This window comes from Tripterygium wilfordii, chromosome 15 (genome assembly GCF_013401445.1).
Source record: "Tripterygium wilfordii isolate XIE 37 chromosome 15, ASM1340144v1, whole genome shotgun sequence".
NCBI classification, from domain to species: Eukaryota; Viridiplantae; Streptophyta; class Magnoliopsida; order Celastrales; family Celastraceae; genus Tripterygium; species Tripterygium wilfordii.
Window position 1 is genome coordinate 4,694,017 of NC_052246.1, and position 21,436 is coordinate 4,715,452.

At 37.8% G+C, this 21,436-nt stretch overlaps 1 protein-coding gene across 1 annotated transcript; it reads left to right on the forward strand.

Annotated features, from left to right (window-relative positions):
• Positions 1–261: 261 nt before the first annotated feature.
• Positions 262–21,282, forward strand: LOC120016887 (protein CHROMATIN REMODELING 20). Its single transcript, XM_038869856.1, has 26 exons — positions 262–564; positions 708–770; positions 848–943; positions 1,027–1,119; positions 1,234–1,424; positions 1,494–1,740; positions 3,182–3,295; positions 3,741–3,824; positions 5,081–5,422; positions 5,525–5,653; positions 6,214–6,503; positions 12,498–12,588; positions 12,670–12,885; positions 13,357–13,476; positions 13,792–13,958; positions 15,695–15,836; positions 16,003–16,152; positions 16,244–16,299; positions 16,388–16,688; positions 16,861–16,996; positions 17,889–17,929; positions 18,651–18,877; positions 19,029–19,232; positions 19,322–19,400; positions 19,476–19,744; positions 20,599–21,282. Exons 1-26 carry the CDS (start codon positions 442–444, stop codon positions 20,978–20,980), a joined length of 4,353 nt encoding a protein of 1,450 aa, XP_038725784.1. The 5' UTR covers positions 262–441; the 3' UTR covers positions 20,981–21,282.
• Positions 21,283–21,436: the final 154 nt, after the last annotated feature.

The window sequence follows — 21,436 nt, forward strand, 5'->3', positions numbered from 1 at the left end:
CTATCCGCATAATTGAGGGTTGGATAAGGGTTTGTCAAAGGATAACGCGACCTTATGCCGCTCCTTTTCCAATCCAAATAAAAATAACCAAGATCATTTTTTTCAAAATACTTTTTACCCTTAAGAAGCTGTTTGGCTGTGAGCTTTATTGTTGTAAATCTTAACCAATGTATTGTCGTTTCTTTACCCGTAACCAAACGCACCCTATATGGCAAATGAACCGGCACGTTAAGAGTTAGGTTAAGGTTTGGTTTCCCTTTTTAAAATTCATGACAGAACACATTCAAAATTGAAACATTGTCCTTCGATGGTATTTATCGATTATCGATGCGTCTTCTTGATTCGACTGATCGCGGCATTACTGCAAAAGCATCAAGGAAGCATTGACTAACCGTTGCTTGCTTGAGCCGCTCTGACAGAGTCTGACTTTCGCACGGGACGATGGAGGAAAAACACGACCCATTGGAAGAGACCGAGAATTCCTCAAGCGATTCGTTTATTGTCGATTCAGACGATGATGATGTAGCTTCAGTAGCTGAACCAGATGACGGATTGCATACTGAGGCAAGTCACTGAAGTGTGGCGAATTTTCGAAATATTTTTTTTGTCGGAAGAACTGCTGCTGTTTGGATTTCTACTTTCATGGTTCATAAATAGAAAAACCCTTGATTTTTGTGTTTTTTTCTACTTTCTTCGTCGTTGGGCAGGAGCCTTTGACTGAGGAAGAGATACAAGAGTTAATTTCAGACTTCTTGGAGGTTGAGAGTAAGGTATTTATTTTTTGACTCAGTATTTCTATTTTGCATTTCATTAGGTTGAGAGCGGGTTTATCACATTCTCATATTAGGCTGCAGAGGCTCAAGAAGCACTTGAAAAGGAGTCCCTTGCGAAAGTTGAAAGTGAAGTGAGAGAGGAGTTGGCACAAACTCTTGACGGGGATGAGGTACGATTCTCTACCCCATGTTTACTTCTTTTAATTCTGTCACCTTTGTGTGTCACTAATGGTTTTTGCTTGGTTGTCCACAGTTGGAGACTGCTGTTGCAGATGAAATGACCACTTTAATAGAAGAGTGGGAAGATGTGCTTGATGAGCTTGAGACTGAGAGTGCTCATTTGTTGGTCTGCTTCTATTTTCAAATTTTAGTAAAATAATTTTGGTTCTTAATGCGAGTGCCAAATGTGCTTATTATGTTTTCCTTTTGTGGCTTTACATATTTATGCATCTATGGACAGGAACAACTTGATGGAGCAGGTATCGAGCTGCCAAGCCTTTATAAGATGATCGAAAGTCAAGCTCCTAATGTTTGCCACACTGAGGCTTGGAAAAAAAGGGCACATTGGGTAGGATCTCAGGTGACAACTGAATGTACAAAGTCAGTGGCTGATGCTGAGAATTATCTTCAAATTCAGAGGCCAGTAAGAAGGTATAGCTTCTGGCATTATGAATTCTGCAGTGGTTTATGTGATTAAATGAAACCATGTTCTGGTTTCAGACGGCATGGTAAACTATTGGAGGAAGGTGCTAGTGGATTTCTGCAGAAAAAACTTGCTACTGATGAAAGAAAGGATGCAATTACAAACAACTCAGAGGTTGATTGGTGCTCTCTCAACAAAATATTCTCTGAGGGAGTTTCTGAGGATCACATTTCATTTGGCAGCAAGCATTGGGCTTCTGTTTACTTGGCCAGCACTCCACAGCAAGCTGCAATGATGGGAATCAAATTTCCTGGAGTCAATGAGGTTACAAATTTAATGTTGATTGTTAACTTCCTATCTTATATGAATGCTGCTTTCATCATTTCCAAGGTATCTGGCTCTACAATAAATATATCTATTTTAAATTGCTGTACAATAACTATACTTTTTTTAATTGGTTTGTCAATATACTTAGTTCAGAGGATGACAATAACCTTGAAATTATCCTAGTTTTGTCAGTTTTCTTATTTGTTTTTTCTTTATATCATATCTTATAAGAAGCCGATTTACTAATGGCTGTCATAAAACTAGCTGATGATCTGTTATTGCTTTTCAATTTTATAAAGCTATGATTTTTGTATGCAGTAATATTAAGAGTGGAAATTTTGCATTGCTTCTTTTTGTAACCAGCCTTTTGTATTTAAAAATAAATCATGCTCTTGATGATATGGCTTAGGAAAATAAGGGACGTGGGACTTAAAAGGTTGGAGGAGAAAAGGGTTAAGGGTTTTTAAAACTTGAGAACATGGCAACCTTTTGGACAATAGTGTCGCGGACAGTTACATGGTGTTATTATAGCAATATCAGAATAATGTGGGGAGTAGAGGGTAATCATAATATGAAAAATCAAGTGTCACTAGGCATGTGACCTGTGCAATGAACTAAATATTGAAGCCAAACAGAGAGACACACAAGCCATGGAACTTCCCAAAAAATTATTACTTATTCTAGAAAATCTTTTGGTTTAAGAGGAGCTACACACGTTTTTATAGGCGCTAGGAGAATACTTGCTATTAGGAAAATAAATAAAATGACTCATAAATATTTACGATTACACTTCAAAGAAAAACATATTATGCTGGCACTACCTAATTAAATAATTCTAATAATTCAAAAAAAAATAAATTTCTGGAATGGAAAAACAGAACCATATTATTAGGAGCAACAAGGGGTTGCCACCAATCATGATCAAGATATTCAAGATAGAGATTAGATCAATCACATCCATTTATGTTCTGCACCATAGATCATTTTGTCCCATCTACCAAAGAGTAAGTCTAGTAAGTAGTAGCTACTTATATAAAATTTACCCCAAAAAGAATCAATGCCTCAAAGATTCTTTCTTCCCCTTTCATATCCTACAAATTTTTCATAACTTCACAAGGAGTCAACACAACCATTTTCCTGTGGTTCTCATTAAGATGTGTTAAAGATCTGGCACTTCTCTCTTTCAATGTACCTGGCCATGCCATAACCCAAGTCGATCCCACCAAATTAGAAGCTACGGCACGGATGTCTGCTGAGAACTGATTGTTGAACTGAGTCATGCAGAACTGACTATTTCTTTCTAAACTTTAGCTGAGAGTGCAATGGGGTGTGTCTGTGTATAACTGTGTTATATATATATATATATATATTGTTTTTTTCCATTGCCTATCTATTCTTGATTATTCATTTGATGTCAATAAGGAAATTTGTGTTTCAGGTGGAGGAGATTGATGACATTGATGGTGATTTCAATGATCCATTTGTTGCAGATGCCATAGCAAATGAAAAAGAGCTTATCCTTTCAGAAGAGCAAAGAAAAAATTACAGAAAGGTCTGCCTAGCTACTTTGCTCATTTTTTTTATATTTTTCTTTTTTTGACAGTGATATTCTTATGATTGTGTTTTTCAATATTGAATTGTTGTTTCTTACTGTCCTGTTAAAGCATTTGTTTGATCGACATTGTGGTGTACATCTGTGCAACAAAATTTTATTTGAGGGCTATTATTATTCATGGTTGAAAATGCTCTCAATACATGGTCATTGCTTTGATTTTCACATGTGTGTTTGTTTAAATGAGTAGCTGTCACATCTGAATGTATGTCAATCCTTATGTGCATCTTCACTTGCCGAAATCTTGCCAGCTCAGATCTAGCCATAGAAACTGCATGATGCAATTGACTGTTTATTGGTTTTCATGGTAGTGATTTTACGATTTGCTTTCTTTCTCTTCCTAACTGTGCCGACAATAAGTCTTATGCATTTTGTTCATTGATAGGTCAAGGAAGAAGATGATGCAAGTAAGGACCAGAAGCTTCGACTTCGTTTGAAACAGAGGAGACATCGGAAGAGATTTAAACAGGTATGATGTTCAAGCATTTCACCGTTGTGTTGGTTTGGCCATATAATTTGTCTAAAGTAATTATTTCTATTTTATTCCTCCAATCATACTTCATTTCCATTATTTGAATTTTTGCATGCAAACCCTCTTCGTCTAATTTGGGAATCAGAGACAGCCTTTAAATTATTGTTACATCTTTACCGCTGCATGAATTTTAGCATTCTTGGATTTTGTTTGATTATTCTTGGATTCAATGTCCTGCAGAAGGCATTGCTTTAGTTATTGTCTGCATTCGCCATTGAATTCTTGCTTTGATTCTCGTCACTACATTGTCCAAAACAATTTGTAACCTTTTGCATCATAGTTTTCTTCTCTGGTAATTAGTGTTTGTCATTAGTAGTTACATGGGTTCAAATCTTAGTTTAGGAATATTCTTTTTCAATTTTCTTTTGCATCATGGTTGTCTTCTCTGTTACAAACAATTGTAGTGTTTTTAGTGTGAATTTATTTGATTCCTGATGAGATTCATTTTGGGAAACAAATAATAATGATTTTTGCCTCATAATTATTTGCTTTATGGTTTACTGATTGCCTTTAATTTCTTTTCACGAAAGAGCTTAGTTCCATGATTTAGGATTTGAAAATGTTAATTAAAATCAACTTGCGCTTCTTTTGCATTTAGTAATTTTGTTTCAAATTGGAAGTTTGTAATTGAATTTCTTTTGGGTGTTAACTGGTATTTTTGAAAATTTACATAATCAAGATTTGAGATATGAAATGGAAATGAAATTACATGATTGGGACAAATTTATGTTGGGGACACCAGACGAGGGTGTTACAGTCATGTAATAATGTTCTCACAAGCATTCCACCCGTTATTCTACCATACTAACATACACAACTTGGATTCTCATTCTCATTCTTTCTCATTCTCCATGCATATCAAACATGACTATTCTCAGCCTTGCACTCCTTCCATTCCCACCCTCATGCCCGTCAGCCAAATGCATTATAAGTAGTTTTACGAGTTGCATGTTTCACTTTTAATATGAGTAAATGTTTAATGAGTTGGTCTGGGTTGAGTTTTTGAAGTCTAATGGGTATAATTGTAGGACAAGATGAAATGATTCTAAAATAATTAGATGAAAACGTTAGAATTGTATATAATGGACATGACTATATTCCTGAAGGCACCTTTTTAAGTACTGACGAATGAGTTAACTTCTCATGTTCCAAGTTCCAACCTTTTGAAGCAGTGCCTTTTTCTGTTCACCCAGGATGATGGTCCTAAGGAAATTGGCTCTGGTGATTGGATGTTAAACGGCAGCTTGGATGAGCCATTGTGTGTGCCATACTCTGTTTCAAATGTGCAAACCTGTGAATCTGGCGAAGATTTGCCTAAAAACGATGAAGGGGTCTGCAAAAATCGGGACAGGCATGGTGTTGGAATTTTTGAAACTTCTAAAATTATGGAGGAAAAACTTATTGATAATGGTACATTGTCAGTTGCTTCTACTGAATCTAGAGGATCCAAGCGTTCAAATGAAAGTGAGGATCTCAATATTGATAATAAGAAGAGTCGGACAGTTATCATAGATGGTGATGCTGAAGCTGAGCAGGTGAGTGACAAGTCCAATGGGAGTTTGACTAAAATGGGGGATCAAACAGTTTTGTGAGTGAATGTTGATGATTCAGTTGGTGCTAATTCTCTTCCTGTGCAGGGTCTGGATGCAATGTTTCAATGTACTGCCTGTGATAAAATGGCTGTTGAAGTGCACCCACATCCGCTTCTGAAAGTAATTATTTGCAGGGACTGTGAAAGGTTGTTAGAAGAAAAAATGTGTGTAACGGTATGTATTTAATTCTATTTCTGCATTTGTTAATGTACTTATTCGATATTCAATTTGATATTTCACAAGAAAACATTAATGGTATAGAATGATGATGTAAATAGTTTATATTCTGTACAGGGGTATTATGTTAAGAACCAGGCTAGGTGCGCGCCCAATCGCCCATACACACACCTAGCAGGCCCATACAACCACACAAGCCCAACCACTACCCATATATGGGCTGGTTGTAACCAACAAGCCCAATAGGCCATTACCTATAAAACTTGTTAGCTGATTGAGGAAGGCATTTGTCCCCCTTATCAATAGATCACAAGACCCCTATCTATGCAATGTTGGACATTTGTATCATATTACTGTAATTTTCCCTTTATTGTTTTAGATCAATATATGACAATCTGGCAACCCTAATTTGGGACAAGCCGCACAACGCCTTCTCTGTATTCACCATATTTCTGTCAACAAATGCTTTCTAAGTGATAAACACTACCGTAACAGGGTAGATCGCTATATAATTTTTTGTGTAGTTGGAATAATTTTTGACCTTTTCAATGTGGCAGGATCCTGAATGCTCTGAGTGCTATTGTGTATGGTGTGGACAAAGCAGTGACTTAATAAGTTGTAAGTCATGCAAGACATTATTTTGCATCACCTGTATAAAGAGGAATATTGGTGAGGAAGCCTTGTCCGAGGTCCATTCTTCTGGCTGGCAATGTTGTTGCTGCTCTCCGGATCTTTTGCAAAGTTTGACGTCAGAGTTGGAGAGAGCACTTGGATCTCGAGATCAAATGGCTTCTAGTTCTGATAGTGATTCTGAAAATTCAGAAGCAGACGACAATATTGCAATCAGGTGTTTTTTTTTCTTTTTCCAATCATTCAATGATGAAGTTTTGTTTTGTTCTTTCATTTCGTCAAAGCATGATGATTTGGTTGTTCACACACACTCTTTGGCCTGTCTAAGGGAAGGTTTTGGGAACTTTTCTTAAGTCTATCGTTTAATGCTAATATTTCTAAACCATAAGGCCTTAATCAGGAAATAGTAAAGGGGAAGAGGAAATCCATATATTTTTATGCTTAGATTGGACTTGAATTTTGTCAGCGTAATAATTCTGGTGATGGCTTTGCTTGATTAATTTTGATTCACCAATTTATATCTGTTACGAGAGAAGCTCTTTCTTGAAAGCTTTCATCTCTTTTTTTTATTTCACACTCTTTCAATTCCTTTTACAGCACTAAATACAATCTAGTATATTCTAAAATACATGTACAATGACTCAATTACCCCCATATACATGTACAATGACTCAATTACCCCCATATATTCTAACACCCCCCTTCAAGTTGGAGCATAGATATCAATCATGCCCAACTTGTTACAAATATCAGTTATTCGGCTCCCTGGTAGAGCTTTAGTAAATATGTCGGCTATTTGATCTCCAGTTCTAATATGGTTAAGACGAACCATTCCTTGTTGGAGTTTCTCTCGAATAAAGTGACAATCAACTTCGATATGTTTCGTACGCTCATGAAACACTGAGTTAGAAGCAATATGAATAGCTGCTTGATTATCACACCACAATCGCATGGGAGTCGAGTCTTTCATACCAATTTCCTCAAGCAAGTGACGCACCCACATAAGTTCACAAATAGATTGAGCCATGGCTCTATATTCAGACTCAGCACTCGACCGTGCAATTACATTTTGTTTCTTACTTTTCCATGATATCAAATTTCCTCCAATAAAGACACAATAACCTGTAGTAGACCGCCTGTCTATAGGACATCCCGCCCAATCAGCATCAGAGAATCCTTCTACTCCAAGATTATCATGATCTTTATAAAGAAAACCACAACCTGTTCCTTCTACTCTACTGTGACCACGATTCCTATAAACAATACCTCGACCTGGAGCACCCTTTAGATACTTCAAGATATGAATAACTGCATCCCAGTGAGATGCTCGAGGAGATGACATAAACTGACTAACCACACTTACTGGGAAAGCAATATCTGGACGCGTCACTGTAAGGTAATTAAGTTTCCCAACTAATCGCCTATATTGTTCTGGATCAGCAAGTAGAACACCATCTTCAGCAGCCAGTTTCACATTAGGCACCATAGGTGCCTCACAAGGTTTAACATCAGTCAAACCTGTCTCACTAAGTATATCAAGGACATATTTCCTCTGAGATAGGAAGATACCTTGCTTGCTACGTGACACTTCAATGCCCAAGAAGTATCTGAGAGGTCCAAGATCCTTTGTTTGAAATTTAGTGTGAAGAAAGGACTTAAGAGCACTAATACCCATACTATCACTCCCAGTAATCACAATATCATCAACATAAACCACTAGAAGAATACAACCGAACTCAGATTGTCTGTAGAAGACAGAGTGATCAAGAGCACTTCGGCACATCCCAAACTCAATGACCACTTCACTGAATCTACCAAACCAAGCACGGGGAGACTGTTTCAACCCATATAATGATTTCCGAAGAAAACATACTTTCCCAGACTCCCCCTGAGCAACAAACCCAGGTGGTTGCTCCATGTAGACCTCTTCAAGCAAATCACCATGCAGAAATGCATTCTTAACATCTAACTGATGTAAAGGCCAGTGATAGATAGCAGCAAGAGAAATAAATAAGCGAATAGAAGCAATCTTGGCAACTGGAGAAAAAGTCTCCAAATAATCAACGCCATATGTCTGAGCATAGCCTTTTGCCACTAACCGAGCCTTCAAACGGGCCACAGAACCATCGGGATTCACTTTAATAGTGAAAACCCACTTACAACCAATAGCATGTTTGTCTGTGGGGAGAGAAACAAGATCCCATGTACCATTCTCCTTAAGAGCAAACATCTCATCCTCCATTGCTTGCCGCCACCCAGAATGATCAAGAGCCTCTGAAACAGACTTAGGAACAGGAGTAGAATCGAGAGAAGAAATAGTAGATTGGGAGACAAGAGATAGACTGTTATAAGAAACAAATGAAGAGATAGGATAGGTACAAGAACGTTTACCTTTACGAAGAGCAATAGGTAAATCAAGACTAGCATCAGGAGCAGAAGGATTCGGATCTGGAGATGAAGATGTCGGTGAAGGTTGAGTGTCAAGGTCGTCCATAGGTGCCACTGGAGAATTCACTATAGATGGTGCCGCAGGACGATGCCAGCTATGTCGAGAATATGTCTGAGTAATAGGAGGACGAGAAGACTCAGGAAGAAAAGGTTCTCCAGATACACGGTAGACAAGAAAATCATCGTCGGGAGCAAAAAAGGATGCAGAAGCACCACTGACATAAGGGGTAGATTCAAAGAAGGTAACATCAGCTGAGATTAAATATCGACCTAGATCAGGAGAGAAACAACGATACCCTTTTTGATGACGAGAGTATCCCAAGAAAATACATTTCAGAGAACGCGGGTCAAGTTTAGTAACCTTAGGTCGGATATCCTGCACAAAACACACACAACCAAATATACGTGGGGGAAGACAAAAGAGAGGCTGAGAGGGAACCAGAACAGAATAAGGTATATGACCATCTAGAATCGAAGAGGGCATACGATTGATTAAATAACATGCAGTATGGACAGCATCAGCCCAAAAATTCTTAGAAACTTTCATATGAAATAATAAGGCTCTGGCAACTTCCATCAAATGACGATTTTTTCTTTCAGCCACTCCATTTTGTTGTGGAGTGACAACACATGATGACTGATGAACAATACCATTCTGAACAAGATAAGAAGAAAGAGGGTCAGAGAAATACTCTTTGGCATTGTCACTACGTAGAATGCGAAGAGAACCATTATTTTGAGTTTTAATTTCAGCATGAAAGGCACAAAATATAGAATATAACTCAGAACGTTTTTTCATTAAATATAACCAAGTTACTCGGGAAAAGTCATCAACAAAAGTAACAAAATAACGAAATCCAGATTGAGACACAACTGGACAAGGACCCCAAATATCTGAATGAACTAGTTCAAAGGGGGACGCAACCCGTTTATTGACTCGAGGAATGTAAGACGCCCTATGATGTTTAGCAAACTGACACGCCTCACACTCTAATGGAGACACTGAACCTAAAGACGGACAAAGACACTTTAAAACATTTAACGAAGGATGTCCAAACTGGCAATGCAATTGATAGACTGAGGTAGCACTAATGGAAGCAATTGGTCGTGGCACTGGTGAACAATCAGCAGCAAGAACGTATAGACCATTAGACACACGACCTCTACCAATAATCTTCTTCGTCACCAGATCCTGGAACACACAATGATCAGGAAAGAAATGAACAGAACAATGTAAAGCATGAGTGATTCTACTCACTGATAATAGATTAAAAGGAAAATGAGGCAAGCACAAAACAGAAGATAGAGATAAGGTGGAAGTAGGTGAGGCTGTACCACTACCAAGTACAGGAACATTAGAACCATCAGCTAGAGTAACATTTGGCAGAGTGGGAGAGGATTGAAATGAAGAAAGAATACCTGTATTGCTAGTCATGTGATCGGTGGCTCCAGAGTCAATGACCCAAGCACCGGAGGACGAAGAAAGACATGCAGTTGGATTACCTGACTGAACAAGGTTGGCAGTAGACTGGGTAGCTTGAAACTGAGCAAACCGAGCATACTCATCAGTTGAAATCATGATATGACCATCAGGTCTAGGTGCTATGGAAGAAGGCACAGCCCCAGTAGGAGTAGGCAAAAGACCCTCCTGAGTAACAGCATTGGCAAACCGCGGTGATGGTTTACCATTCAATTTCCAACAATTTTCCTTCAAATGACCCTGCTCTCCACAATAATAGCATGTCCTGGGACCTCCACGTCCTCCATTGTCACGACCCCCTCCACGTACTCCTCGACCACTACTACGACCACCTCTATTACCACCAACTGGTGGTGTCCAGCCCAATAAAGCAGAAGTATCACCAGAACCAGCAGAGACTCCAGATTCTTTACCATCCTTACAGACTTTGCGCAGCCGAGAGAACACCTCAGCTAGTGACGGAAGAGTGGAGCCTGTAAGGATTTGAGACCGAGCCACATCATACTCGGATTCCAACCCTGCAAGGAAGCACTGAACCATGATCTCCTCCTCTTGTTCTTGCATTTTCTTCACATCAGCTATTATGGGATATAAGGTCCTCTTCTCCTCAAACATTCGCTTAAAATCAGTATAATATTCAACCAAGGTTCGCCCCTTCTGATCAGCACGATACAAACCAGATAACAAATCATGAACATGGGACAAGTTCTGCTTGCTGGAATATAGGGACTCCAAATATTGCCATAACTCACAGACAGTATCACAATGCCCGACCATGTCGTCAATAGAATGTTCCATAGTGTGCTGAATCATGGTAAACAATTTATCATCTTCTTTCTGCCATTGAGTCCTTGCTCGAGGCTCTGTTGGTGGGTTTTCAGTCAAGTGGTTCTCCATATCAATGCTTGAAAGATATCTTCTAATCACCCTTTTCCATTGACTATAATTGACACCATTTAGTTTTCTATCAGTAATACGATGCCCAGCGGTGATAATCTCAGTAAATGTCTTCGTCTCACTAGGACCAGCCATGACAAACAGATCAAAGAAATCAATAGTCTGTGTAATAAAAACAACCAGAACAACCAAAAATCAATTCACTAGCTTTGATTTTGAGTTGCAACCACTGTCACTAACCCACAGAAATCACCAGCTTTGATTTTGAGTTGCAAACACTGTCACTAACTTGCAAACACTGTTACTAACCCACAGAAATCACCAGCACCCACAGAAATACACACAGAATTCACCAGCACTGATTTGGACTTGCAAACACTCTCACTATCCCACAGAAATAAATCACCAGCACCCACAGAAATCACCAGCACCCACAGAAATACACACACCCACAGAAATCACCAGCAGAAATACACACAGAAATCACCAGCACTGATTTGGACTTGCAAACACTCTCACTAACCCACAGAAATAGATCACCAGCACAAATATCTGCTCACACACCCGAATAAAGCCGAGAAACAGAACACACAAAGATTTGTGCAACTGCGCAGAAAAAAAAAATGCACAACCAGATCAGTCGCACTAGGCACTGAATCTGAGTCGAATCCACCACTGGAAACAGAAACCAGACTCCAGAAACAGAACCAAGAAGAGAGAAGGTGATTGCTTCAACACTTCCAGATCCGAACAGAGAAGAAAACTAAGACTGTGAGTTCTTCAACGCTACCAGACCAGAACGAAGAAGAAAACCAAAACCAAACAGAAACTTACTTGCAACCACCAAGGCACAATCGCGATCGACGCAATCGGCTCCGATACCATGTTACGAGAGAAGCTCTTTCTTGAAAGCTTTCATCTCTTTTTTTTTATTTCACACTCTTTCAATTCCTTTTACAGCACTAAATACAATCTAGTATATTCTAAAATACATGTACAATGACTCAATTACCCCCATATACATGTACAATGACTCAATTACCCCCATATATTCTAACAATATCCAACTAAAATTGCATCGGTGATGGTTTTTCTTTATTAATAGAAGTTTGTACCTACGTTAATGAAAACTTAATGTTGCTGGGTTTAACTGCTCAATAATGGTACTAAAGTTTGTAAAATCAAGAATTAGTAACTAGTAGAAATTATATAAATCACTTTGATTGATTGATCAAGGTGTCCTTTTCTTGCATTAGTTTTGCCTATTATACTGTTCATGTTGACATTAATGACAAGATTCCAAGTTTGAACTATGCTGGACCAACCAACATGTTATGATGCTAATTTCTTTGATATGAATATTAAATTCTTTTATTTGCATATCAGCTCGAAGAGAAAGCAGAAAAAGAAAATACGAAGGATCCTTGATGATGCTGAATTAGGGGAAGAGACCAAAAGGAAAATTGCAATTGAAAAGGTGCCTTGTGTTTGGTTGATGTTTATAGTCAAATGTGGTAGTCTGGTACCGAGTAATGCATGCTATTCTCAATATATGCAGGAGCGTCAAGAGCGTTTGAAGTCCTTGCAAGTACAGTTTTCTGAAAAATCCCAGATGATGAGCTCTTTGAACTGCAATAGAAAATTACCGGAAGGTGCTAGTGTCGAAGTGCTTGGTGATGTCCAGACAGGTTATATAGTGAACGTTGTGAGGGAGAATGGGGAAGAAGCTGTGCGAATTCCTCAAAGCATATCGTCTAAACTGAAAGCTCATCAGGTTTCGTTTATGCTTGAATAAAAATTTTTGAAATGAATTCCTCATAGGTTTTTTTCAAATGGGTTGGAATTTTTTGCTACTTTATTTAATTGCCGTTCCCATATTGGTACCTAATGTAATGTTACATGGGTTGATTGCTGCTGGCTAAACTCCCCCTAATTCAATGTAATGTTTTCTTATTGTCGGTCGTTCTTAAACTTTATCCGTCCATAAATTGGTGACAGGCATGCTTTCAAACTGTCCCACTTGCAGTAGTGTCTCTTCAGTCAGACTGCTGCAATAGCTATATTTATTTATTTGGCACATGATGGGAATATGGGATCGGTTGTGTAATCTGTAGAGTAGGGATCACTGTGGGGATGCCTTCACTTGAACTTCTTCGTTGACTCAGATATGCTCCCCCTTGTTTCACTTTTTTGATCATGACGGTAAATGTTACGATAGTTTTATTTCCTTTTATTATTATTGCAGGTAACAGGGATTAGATTTATGTGGGAAAATATTATACAATCAATTAGAAAAGTGAGGGCCGGTGATAAAGGTCTTGGCTGTATTCTAGCTCATATGATGGGTCTCGGTAAAACTTTTCAGGTATTTCATTTTCTTTATTAGTTACTGCATTTTGTGATTAGAACTTTTGCTTGTGCTTTCTATCTTTCCCTCCCACTTCGTGTTCTAGTTTTGGAGTTTATCATCTTTCAGTTCCTTTGTGCATAAATGCACCTATTTCTTGGGTCAATTGTGCTTGTACTTTTTAACTAAGTTATTGCTTATTAAAAAACTGGTAGTCTCATTCTATGTTTTTTACTTTGATAAGGATTTTACATCTTAAATGTTTTATTTCCTTCTTTCTTCTTTTCTAGTTGATATAGGTAGTGGGTCTAAAATCCATTAATGTATTTGCAGGTCATAGCTTTCTTGTACACTGCAATGAGAAGTGTTGATTTGGGATTAAAAACAGCACTTATTGTGACGCCTGTGAATGTGCTTCATAATTGGCGACATGAGTTCATGAAGTGGAGGCCTTCAGAAGTGAAGCCTCTTCGTGTCTTCATGCTTGAAGATGTTTCAAGGTTTCTTTATGTTTTAATGCTTTTCTTATCAGTTATCCTTATTTTTTTACTTTGCAGGAACTTTTAGTATACTATTTGCTTATGTTTATCTTGTGCATATAATGTATTCCTTATGTGCCTTTTTATCACATTATTGGGATTCTTGTAGGTGAGTCTTTTGAAGCAAATGTCTTGATTAAGATATCTGCTATACATCTTGACAGGATGGTGTTGATTTGTTACTGTACTTATTTTCTTAGCGAGATTGGTTGATTTTCATCTGGTGTAAATTTGTTTGCTCATCAATTAGAAACCTGAATCTCTGCTGAGCAGAAAGAAAATGATACATCTTGTTAATTAATTTTAATTTGCGGTGAACCATGCATGACTTAGGTCCAAATTGTCATCATAATTAAAGCTTTTATCCCAAACAAGATTGAGGTTAGTTATATGAATTTGTTAGTGAGAATCTATTGCATGAATTCCCCCACCAAAAACAATCTTGACTAATTCCTTAGAGTTCCTGTCCTTTCCTATTTTCCTTTTAGTATCACGTGGTATTACACTTTACCACCCCAATATTTGTACATTTTACATGCTCAAACCTTGGCGATTTTCTTGCATCCAATCTTCGATTGGTTACTCTTATCCTTAATTAAACAGTATTGTCTCTTACCCTATTCTTCCATGTCTTTCTGTACATCCAATGCAACATTCCCATTTTTGCGATACCCATTCTTAGGGCATGTTGTCTCTTAATAGCACAACATTTTGTACCTTACATCATTGCAGGGTGTGCAGCAAACCTATGCAATTTCCTTTTTAATTTCAAGGGGATTTTTTGGTCGCATAAAAGCCACAAACTTTTTCATTTCATCCAACTTCTTAGGTCTGAGTTATAAAAATAAAAATAAGAGGGGCTATCAGAGGTCTGAAGTGATAAGGATGCCTTGAAATACTTATTTGATAGCTTTATTTGAACGGTGTCAAGATCTTGTGAAAGCAGAAACAGTTGTGAAATGATACATATGTGATTCTATTCCTAAGTTAAAAGGAAAGCCACAAGCCAAAAGAGTTAGATGGTGATAGTTCAAATTCTTTGATTAGAAGTTAATATTTTTCTTCGTTTTTTTATGTGTATGTTTTCTTTATTTATGCTGTTTTTGTGGATGATTCTTCCAAATATTGCTGGAATCCTTACTTCAATTGATGTCCCGCAGTAAGAATTTGTTTGAACTCAATTCGAAAATTTCCCCAACAATTGCACAAAATGTCGGTATGACCAAGGGCTGAATATACTGCATACCTAATGGGGTGATACTATCTTAGAAGGTGGAGAGAACATTAAGTTTGATATGGTTGGGGAGGGTAGATATGGTGCTTCTACGTTTTCTGGACAAAGAATCATTAAGCTTTTTTTAACTTTCTTTCCCCTTTTAAGAGAATCATTAAGCTAGTTTGATTGACTATCTGCTTAATTGTCTTTCTTTCCCTTTATCTGGGATGTTGAGGGTAGTAATTTGCGTGAAATTCGGCAAACAATGACGGACCCCACCTCCTTTAACAGATAATGAGTAGACGTATAGACATAAACTAACCCTTGCATGTTCACACTAGGCGAGGTCAAATGAAATTGTCTTGTATAACACCTAGGAAAAATAATTGGTTTCTTTTTCTCAGACATTGACTAAGATCTTTCAGTTTGGTCATAATTTTACCTCTTTAACATGACTGCTGGCTTTGTGACTTACTGTCAGGGAGAGGAGAGCTGAAGTGCTTGCAAAGTGGAGAGCTAAGGGTGGTGTGTTTTTAATCGGTTATAATGCTTTTCGGAACTTATCTCTTGGAAGAAATATGAAAGATCTTCACGTGGCTAGAGAAATTTCTTACGCATTGCAGGTAACTTTCATTGACTTAAAGAATTATAAGTAGTTACATGCCTTATGAACTTAGCATTTCAATAAGGCCTACTCCATGTAATTTACTTGGCTCCTCATTAGTTTGAAAATCCACATGCAATGTTAGATTTTGAGTTATTTGACCGAATTTATTGTTGATCTGTCAGGATGGACCTGATATACTCGTTTGCGATGAAGCCCACATTATTAAGAATACAAGGGCTGATATAACACAAGCATTGAAACAAGTGAAATGCCAGAGAAGGATTGCCTTAACTGGATCACCTCTACAGAACAATCTTATGGAATATTATTGTGTAAGTTTTCCAGATAGTTTTAATTGATGGCTAATCATTCAAAATTCTTGTTCAATGTTGCGGGTGTTCTAACAGATATGTTTTCGAACAGATGGTTGATTTTGTAAGAGAGGGTTTTCTTGGCAGCAGTCCTGAGTTTCGGAACCGGCAAGATTTCATCACCTACATTATTCTGATTGCGATCTTCTTCTTTTAATTTTTTAATTTATCTTAATTTTGAATTTCCTCTGTACAGCTTCCAGAATCCTATAGAGAATGGCCAGCATACTAATTCAACGGCTGATGATGTAAAAATTATGAACCAGAGGTCACATATCCTATATGAGCAGCTAAAAGGATTTGTCCAGAGGATGGATATGAGTGTGGTGAAAAAGGACTTGCCACCAAAGACAGTCTATGTATTGGCTGTAAAGCTATCCCCATTACAGAGGAAACTGTACAAGAGATTTCTTGATGTGCATGGATTCACAAACGACAAGGTTTCTAATGAAAAGAATAGGAAAAGTTTTTTTGCTGGGTACCAGGCCTTGGCTCAGGTATGTTCCGGCTTCCTAGTTAGATTGCCAAGTTTCCTGTTCTAATTGTCCACTCACAGGCTAGTGCACTCAAACACGCAAGAGATTTGTAAATATCCATGTGCATATGATTACACTCGTAATCTTGCAACGATGTTATGTTTAGACAACTGTTTCTTATGGTCCATAACAGATATGGAACCATCCTGGGATTCTACATTTGAGGAGGGAGAACAAAGACTACATGGAGCGTGAGGATGCAGCTGAGAGTTTTATTGGGGATGACATCTCTAGTGATGAAAACATTGATTACAATACAATTGTAGGAGGTACTTACTACTTTTAAGTTCCTATTCTCTGTCTGATTGAATGCATATTTTGGGTTTGACTGAGAGTCCTAGATATTTGCACCATGTTTGACCTGTTCATACTGTAGTCACTTTTGAAGTTTTGTGGTATCAATGTTTCTAATGTCTAGCAGTTGTCCTAGTCTCCTAGATCCATAGACCTGCAAACTACCGAGAAGTCATTGTAATAGATACATGGATATGCATGATACTTGGATCTTCTGTCAATTCAGGATATATTTGTTGTAAATCCACATCCCCATACAACCAACTATATTGTCCATTTTGGGTTGTCCGGTTCCCGTGGATACATCGGGCCCACACGGCTTTGTTCCTCCCAAGCCCAACTCACCAAAGGTTGGGAAAAGACCTTGGTGATTGTAAAGAGGTTGACTTGCCCTTATAAAGAAGGGATATTCCACACATCTTACTGATGTAGGATAACACTCCCCCGCACTTGTGCCATGTTCAACTGGACCGAATTGCTCCGATACCATGTTGGAAATCCACACCCCCCATACAACCAGCTCTATTGTCTGTTTTGGGTTGTTTGGTTTCCATGGATACATCGGGCCTACAAGGCTTTGTTCCTCCCAAGCCCAACAAGTGGGCTAAGCCCAACTCACCGAAGTTTAGGAAAAGGCCTAGGTGATTGTAAAGAGGTGGGCTTGCCCTTATAAAGAAGTGATATTCCACACATCTTACTCATGTGGGATAACAATATTGCGATTGAAATATATGAAATTCACTTCTGCATTATTTTTTTTAATTTTGTTGAAGATGGGTGGGGCTAATTGTGTACTATTTTGGTATTTCCTGTTCCACTTGTGCATAGTTGAATGTGTTTTTACGATTATGTTTCAATACTTGACAGAGAAGCAAAGGAATACAAATGATGATGGCTTTCTTCGAAAGGTATGAGTTTGAAAATAATTTTCTTCTCAACTTTAGTTTTCCAGTTGTAGGTCACAAATTTTGTTTAATTGCTCATACGGTTCTTCGCTTATTATGAATTCTTTTGTAGTAATTTTATGTGTGAATTATCCTCCTCTGTGGCCTTTTGATTTCATACACAAATATTAGATGTGGATACTTGAAAACTTAAAAGAAAAGGCATCAGAGAATAATTATAGATGTGTTTCAAAAAAATAATATATTTCATGAAAAGAAGTGAGACCTTTGGAATACAAGTTCTTCAAGTTGATAATTCTGAAAAGGAGGGAAAAAGGGAGGGAGGTATTACATCTTTTTCCTTCACATTTTATGCTTCTAATGTATGAGCGACATATACGATTGAGTGTGCATGCTTTTAGTGATTTTTGACATAAATTGAAGCTTCTTTTAGTGATTAATACTATTCTTACTTTTTCATGTGAATTTGAAATGAAAATTTTATATTATCCACAGTTGTGCATAGATTCAGCAACATATTCTTTACATCTTAACTTTGTGAAATTGACATATGAATGAATCTTCATTTGCATCCGTGCTTCACAGTTTACAGCTTCCAGACTTCAAGTAATGTGGAGTCTTTAAGTTTTGCAAACTTGTCACTGAATTCTCTCTCATTTCTATATTGATTGATATGCGGATACCTCTTGCAGTAAGTCTAAAGCCTATTATTTTCTCTTCTCAGGATTGGTGGAATGGTTTACTTCGTGAAAATAATTATAGGGAACTTGACTACAGTGGTAAAATGGTTCTGCTGCTTGACATTCTTACCATGTGTTCTGATGTCGGAGATAAGGCATTGGTATTTAGCCAGAGCATAGCTACGTTAGATCTCATAGAACTTTATCTTTCGAAGTTTCCTAGGCATGGAAAAAGCAGGAAATTCTGGAAGAAAGGGAAAGACTGGTATAGGTGTGCATTCCAGATTTCCATTACATTCATTTATCGCTTCTAATTTTGACCAAAAAATAGTGTATCCTTAATGGTTGACCATTAGGGAACATGAAAAATAACCTATAATTTGTGACAAAAAGAGTCTTATAGTGGCAACTTCTTTAAGCAGGCTTGACGGAAGAACAGAGAGCTCTGAAAGGCAGAAATTGGTTGAGCAGTTTAATGAGCCCTCGAATGAAAGAGTAAAATGCACTCTGATTTCAACCAAAGCCGGATCTCTTGGAATTAATCTTCATGCTGCTAATCGGGTGATTATTGTTGATGGTTCTTGGAATCCAACATATGATCTCCAGGCTATATATCGGGCTTGGAGGTAAGTTGAAAATGTTCTCTCATTCTGAATGTCTAATGATGAACTTCATGTGGTGTAGAATTGAATCTTATTGTCTTTCACTTTTGCAGGTATGGCCAAAAGAAACCTGTCTTTGCATATCGACTGATGGCACATGGAACTATGGAAGAAAAAATATATAAGCGTCAGGTAATGAAAAAATGAATTGCGCAGAATGGTTTCTGATTTCTCAATGGATTTTGTTGAGGAGAATTTTTATAACAGGTTACAAAGGAGGGGCTTGCTGCAAGGGTGGTTGATAGACAACAAGTGCATAGGACCATTTCTAGAGAAGAGATGTTACATCTCTTTGAATTTGGTGATGATGATAATCCTGATGCTATGGTCGAGTACAGCCAAGAGAATGGACAAGCATGTAACCAAAATCCAACTTGCCATGTGGGAGATTCACTAAAACAGGGTGAACCACTTTCTAATGCAGGCTTTGCTTCAGACAGATTGATGGAAAACTTACTTGCAAAGCATTATCCGAGGTAAATCTCCAAACTTCAGCATTTATTAATATGCATATATTTAATAATTTTCTCTTTTTTGGCACTCCTGGTTGTTCTGGTTTTGTTCCCTCAAGGCTTAGAATGTTAGGAAGTTGTCTTTTCGTCAGCGCATGGTTTTTTCTTCTTTAAAAAAATATACTAAATTCATTCGTGGAAAATTTTGAGATCATGCTTTGTGAATCCTTAAATTAATGGCTGTGCTGGTCTTGTTCGCTTATGCCTTCTAATTGGTTTAGCTCTGTTTCACCAACATTTCTTACAGGAATATATAACAAGAACCTGATCTGTGAGGACTAATATCTGCTAAACCTTCTAGATTATTCCAGTAGTAGTCAGTTGTGAAATAGTCTATACTTTTGGCTATCAATGAAATGCGGTTTTTTGGCCTTCTAGATAACTCTAATAGTAGTCAGTTGGGAAATGGTTGATACTTTCGCCTATCCATGAAATGCAAATTTTTGGCCTTTTGCTCTGTACAATTGCTTCCTTAAGTAACAGAGTGATATCAGCCTCCACTAGATGGGTGACTTGTTTTAACTTTGGATTTGTGGGCCGGATTTTTGGGGAATACGACATTAATTGAAGAAAAAGGGAATCGATTTTTATACACACTCATATGTAGATAGGCAACTCCTCGTGCGATAAAACGTATAATAGCTTGCTCATCATGACTTGTTTTAGATGTCAATCTGCATGTTCCATATTTTCACTGTATGGAAGTGACTTCTTGCTTGGCAAAACTGAGCATTCCATATTACATATACATACTTGTGGAACTAGAATGTGAAATATTTTATCTTTTTTTTAATGGGGGAAATATTTTTATCTTGTAGCTGGATTGTCAATTACCATGAACATGGCTTGCAAGAGAATGAAGAAGAAAAGCTTTCAAAAGAAGAGCAAGACATGGCTTGGGAAGTATATAGGAAAACTTTAGAATGGGAGGAAGTGCAGCGGGTACCCCTCAATGAATCTGTATCGGAGCGAAAGCCACCAGTGTCCAATGTGGCCCCTCCAGTATCAAAGTCCAGGACCTTTGAACCTTCCAGGAGCATTTATAGAAGTTATGCATTGCGGCGGAAATGCACTAATCTTTCACACATGCTAACCCTACGGAGTCAGGGCATAAAAATTGGTTGCACAACTATCTGTGGGGAATGTGCCCAGGAGATCAGCTGGAAGGGAATCAATAGGGATAGCAGGATGGTGATGTGATCACACTCCATTTTGTGCATATGTCGTATCCATTGCAATTGATTGCGGTCGTAAAAATCAAAGGCAATAGGTATATCTTCTTTAGTGATACTAGAAACATTTTTAGGTATTGGACATTGAATTCCTGCCAATCTTGTGCTTTATTTTGTTTTTGTTTTTGATACAAATCTGTGCTTTTGAAAAAAGCCCAGATGAAGGCAATCCCACAGACGGATTCAGAATTGTAAATTAAACTAGCAAGAAAAAGCCCCATGTATATTTTGGTTCTTACATCAATACCAATGATATTATTGGTTTTTTTTTTTTAATTTGGTAATATAAGCACGCCCATGTACCACACATATCCCTCCAACTTACACACACATGCAACCTGCCCACACTCACATAATTGACACAAATGCTGCCCACTACACGTACAGACAATGAAGTTATGTTTACACATCATTTTTGGTTTCT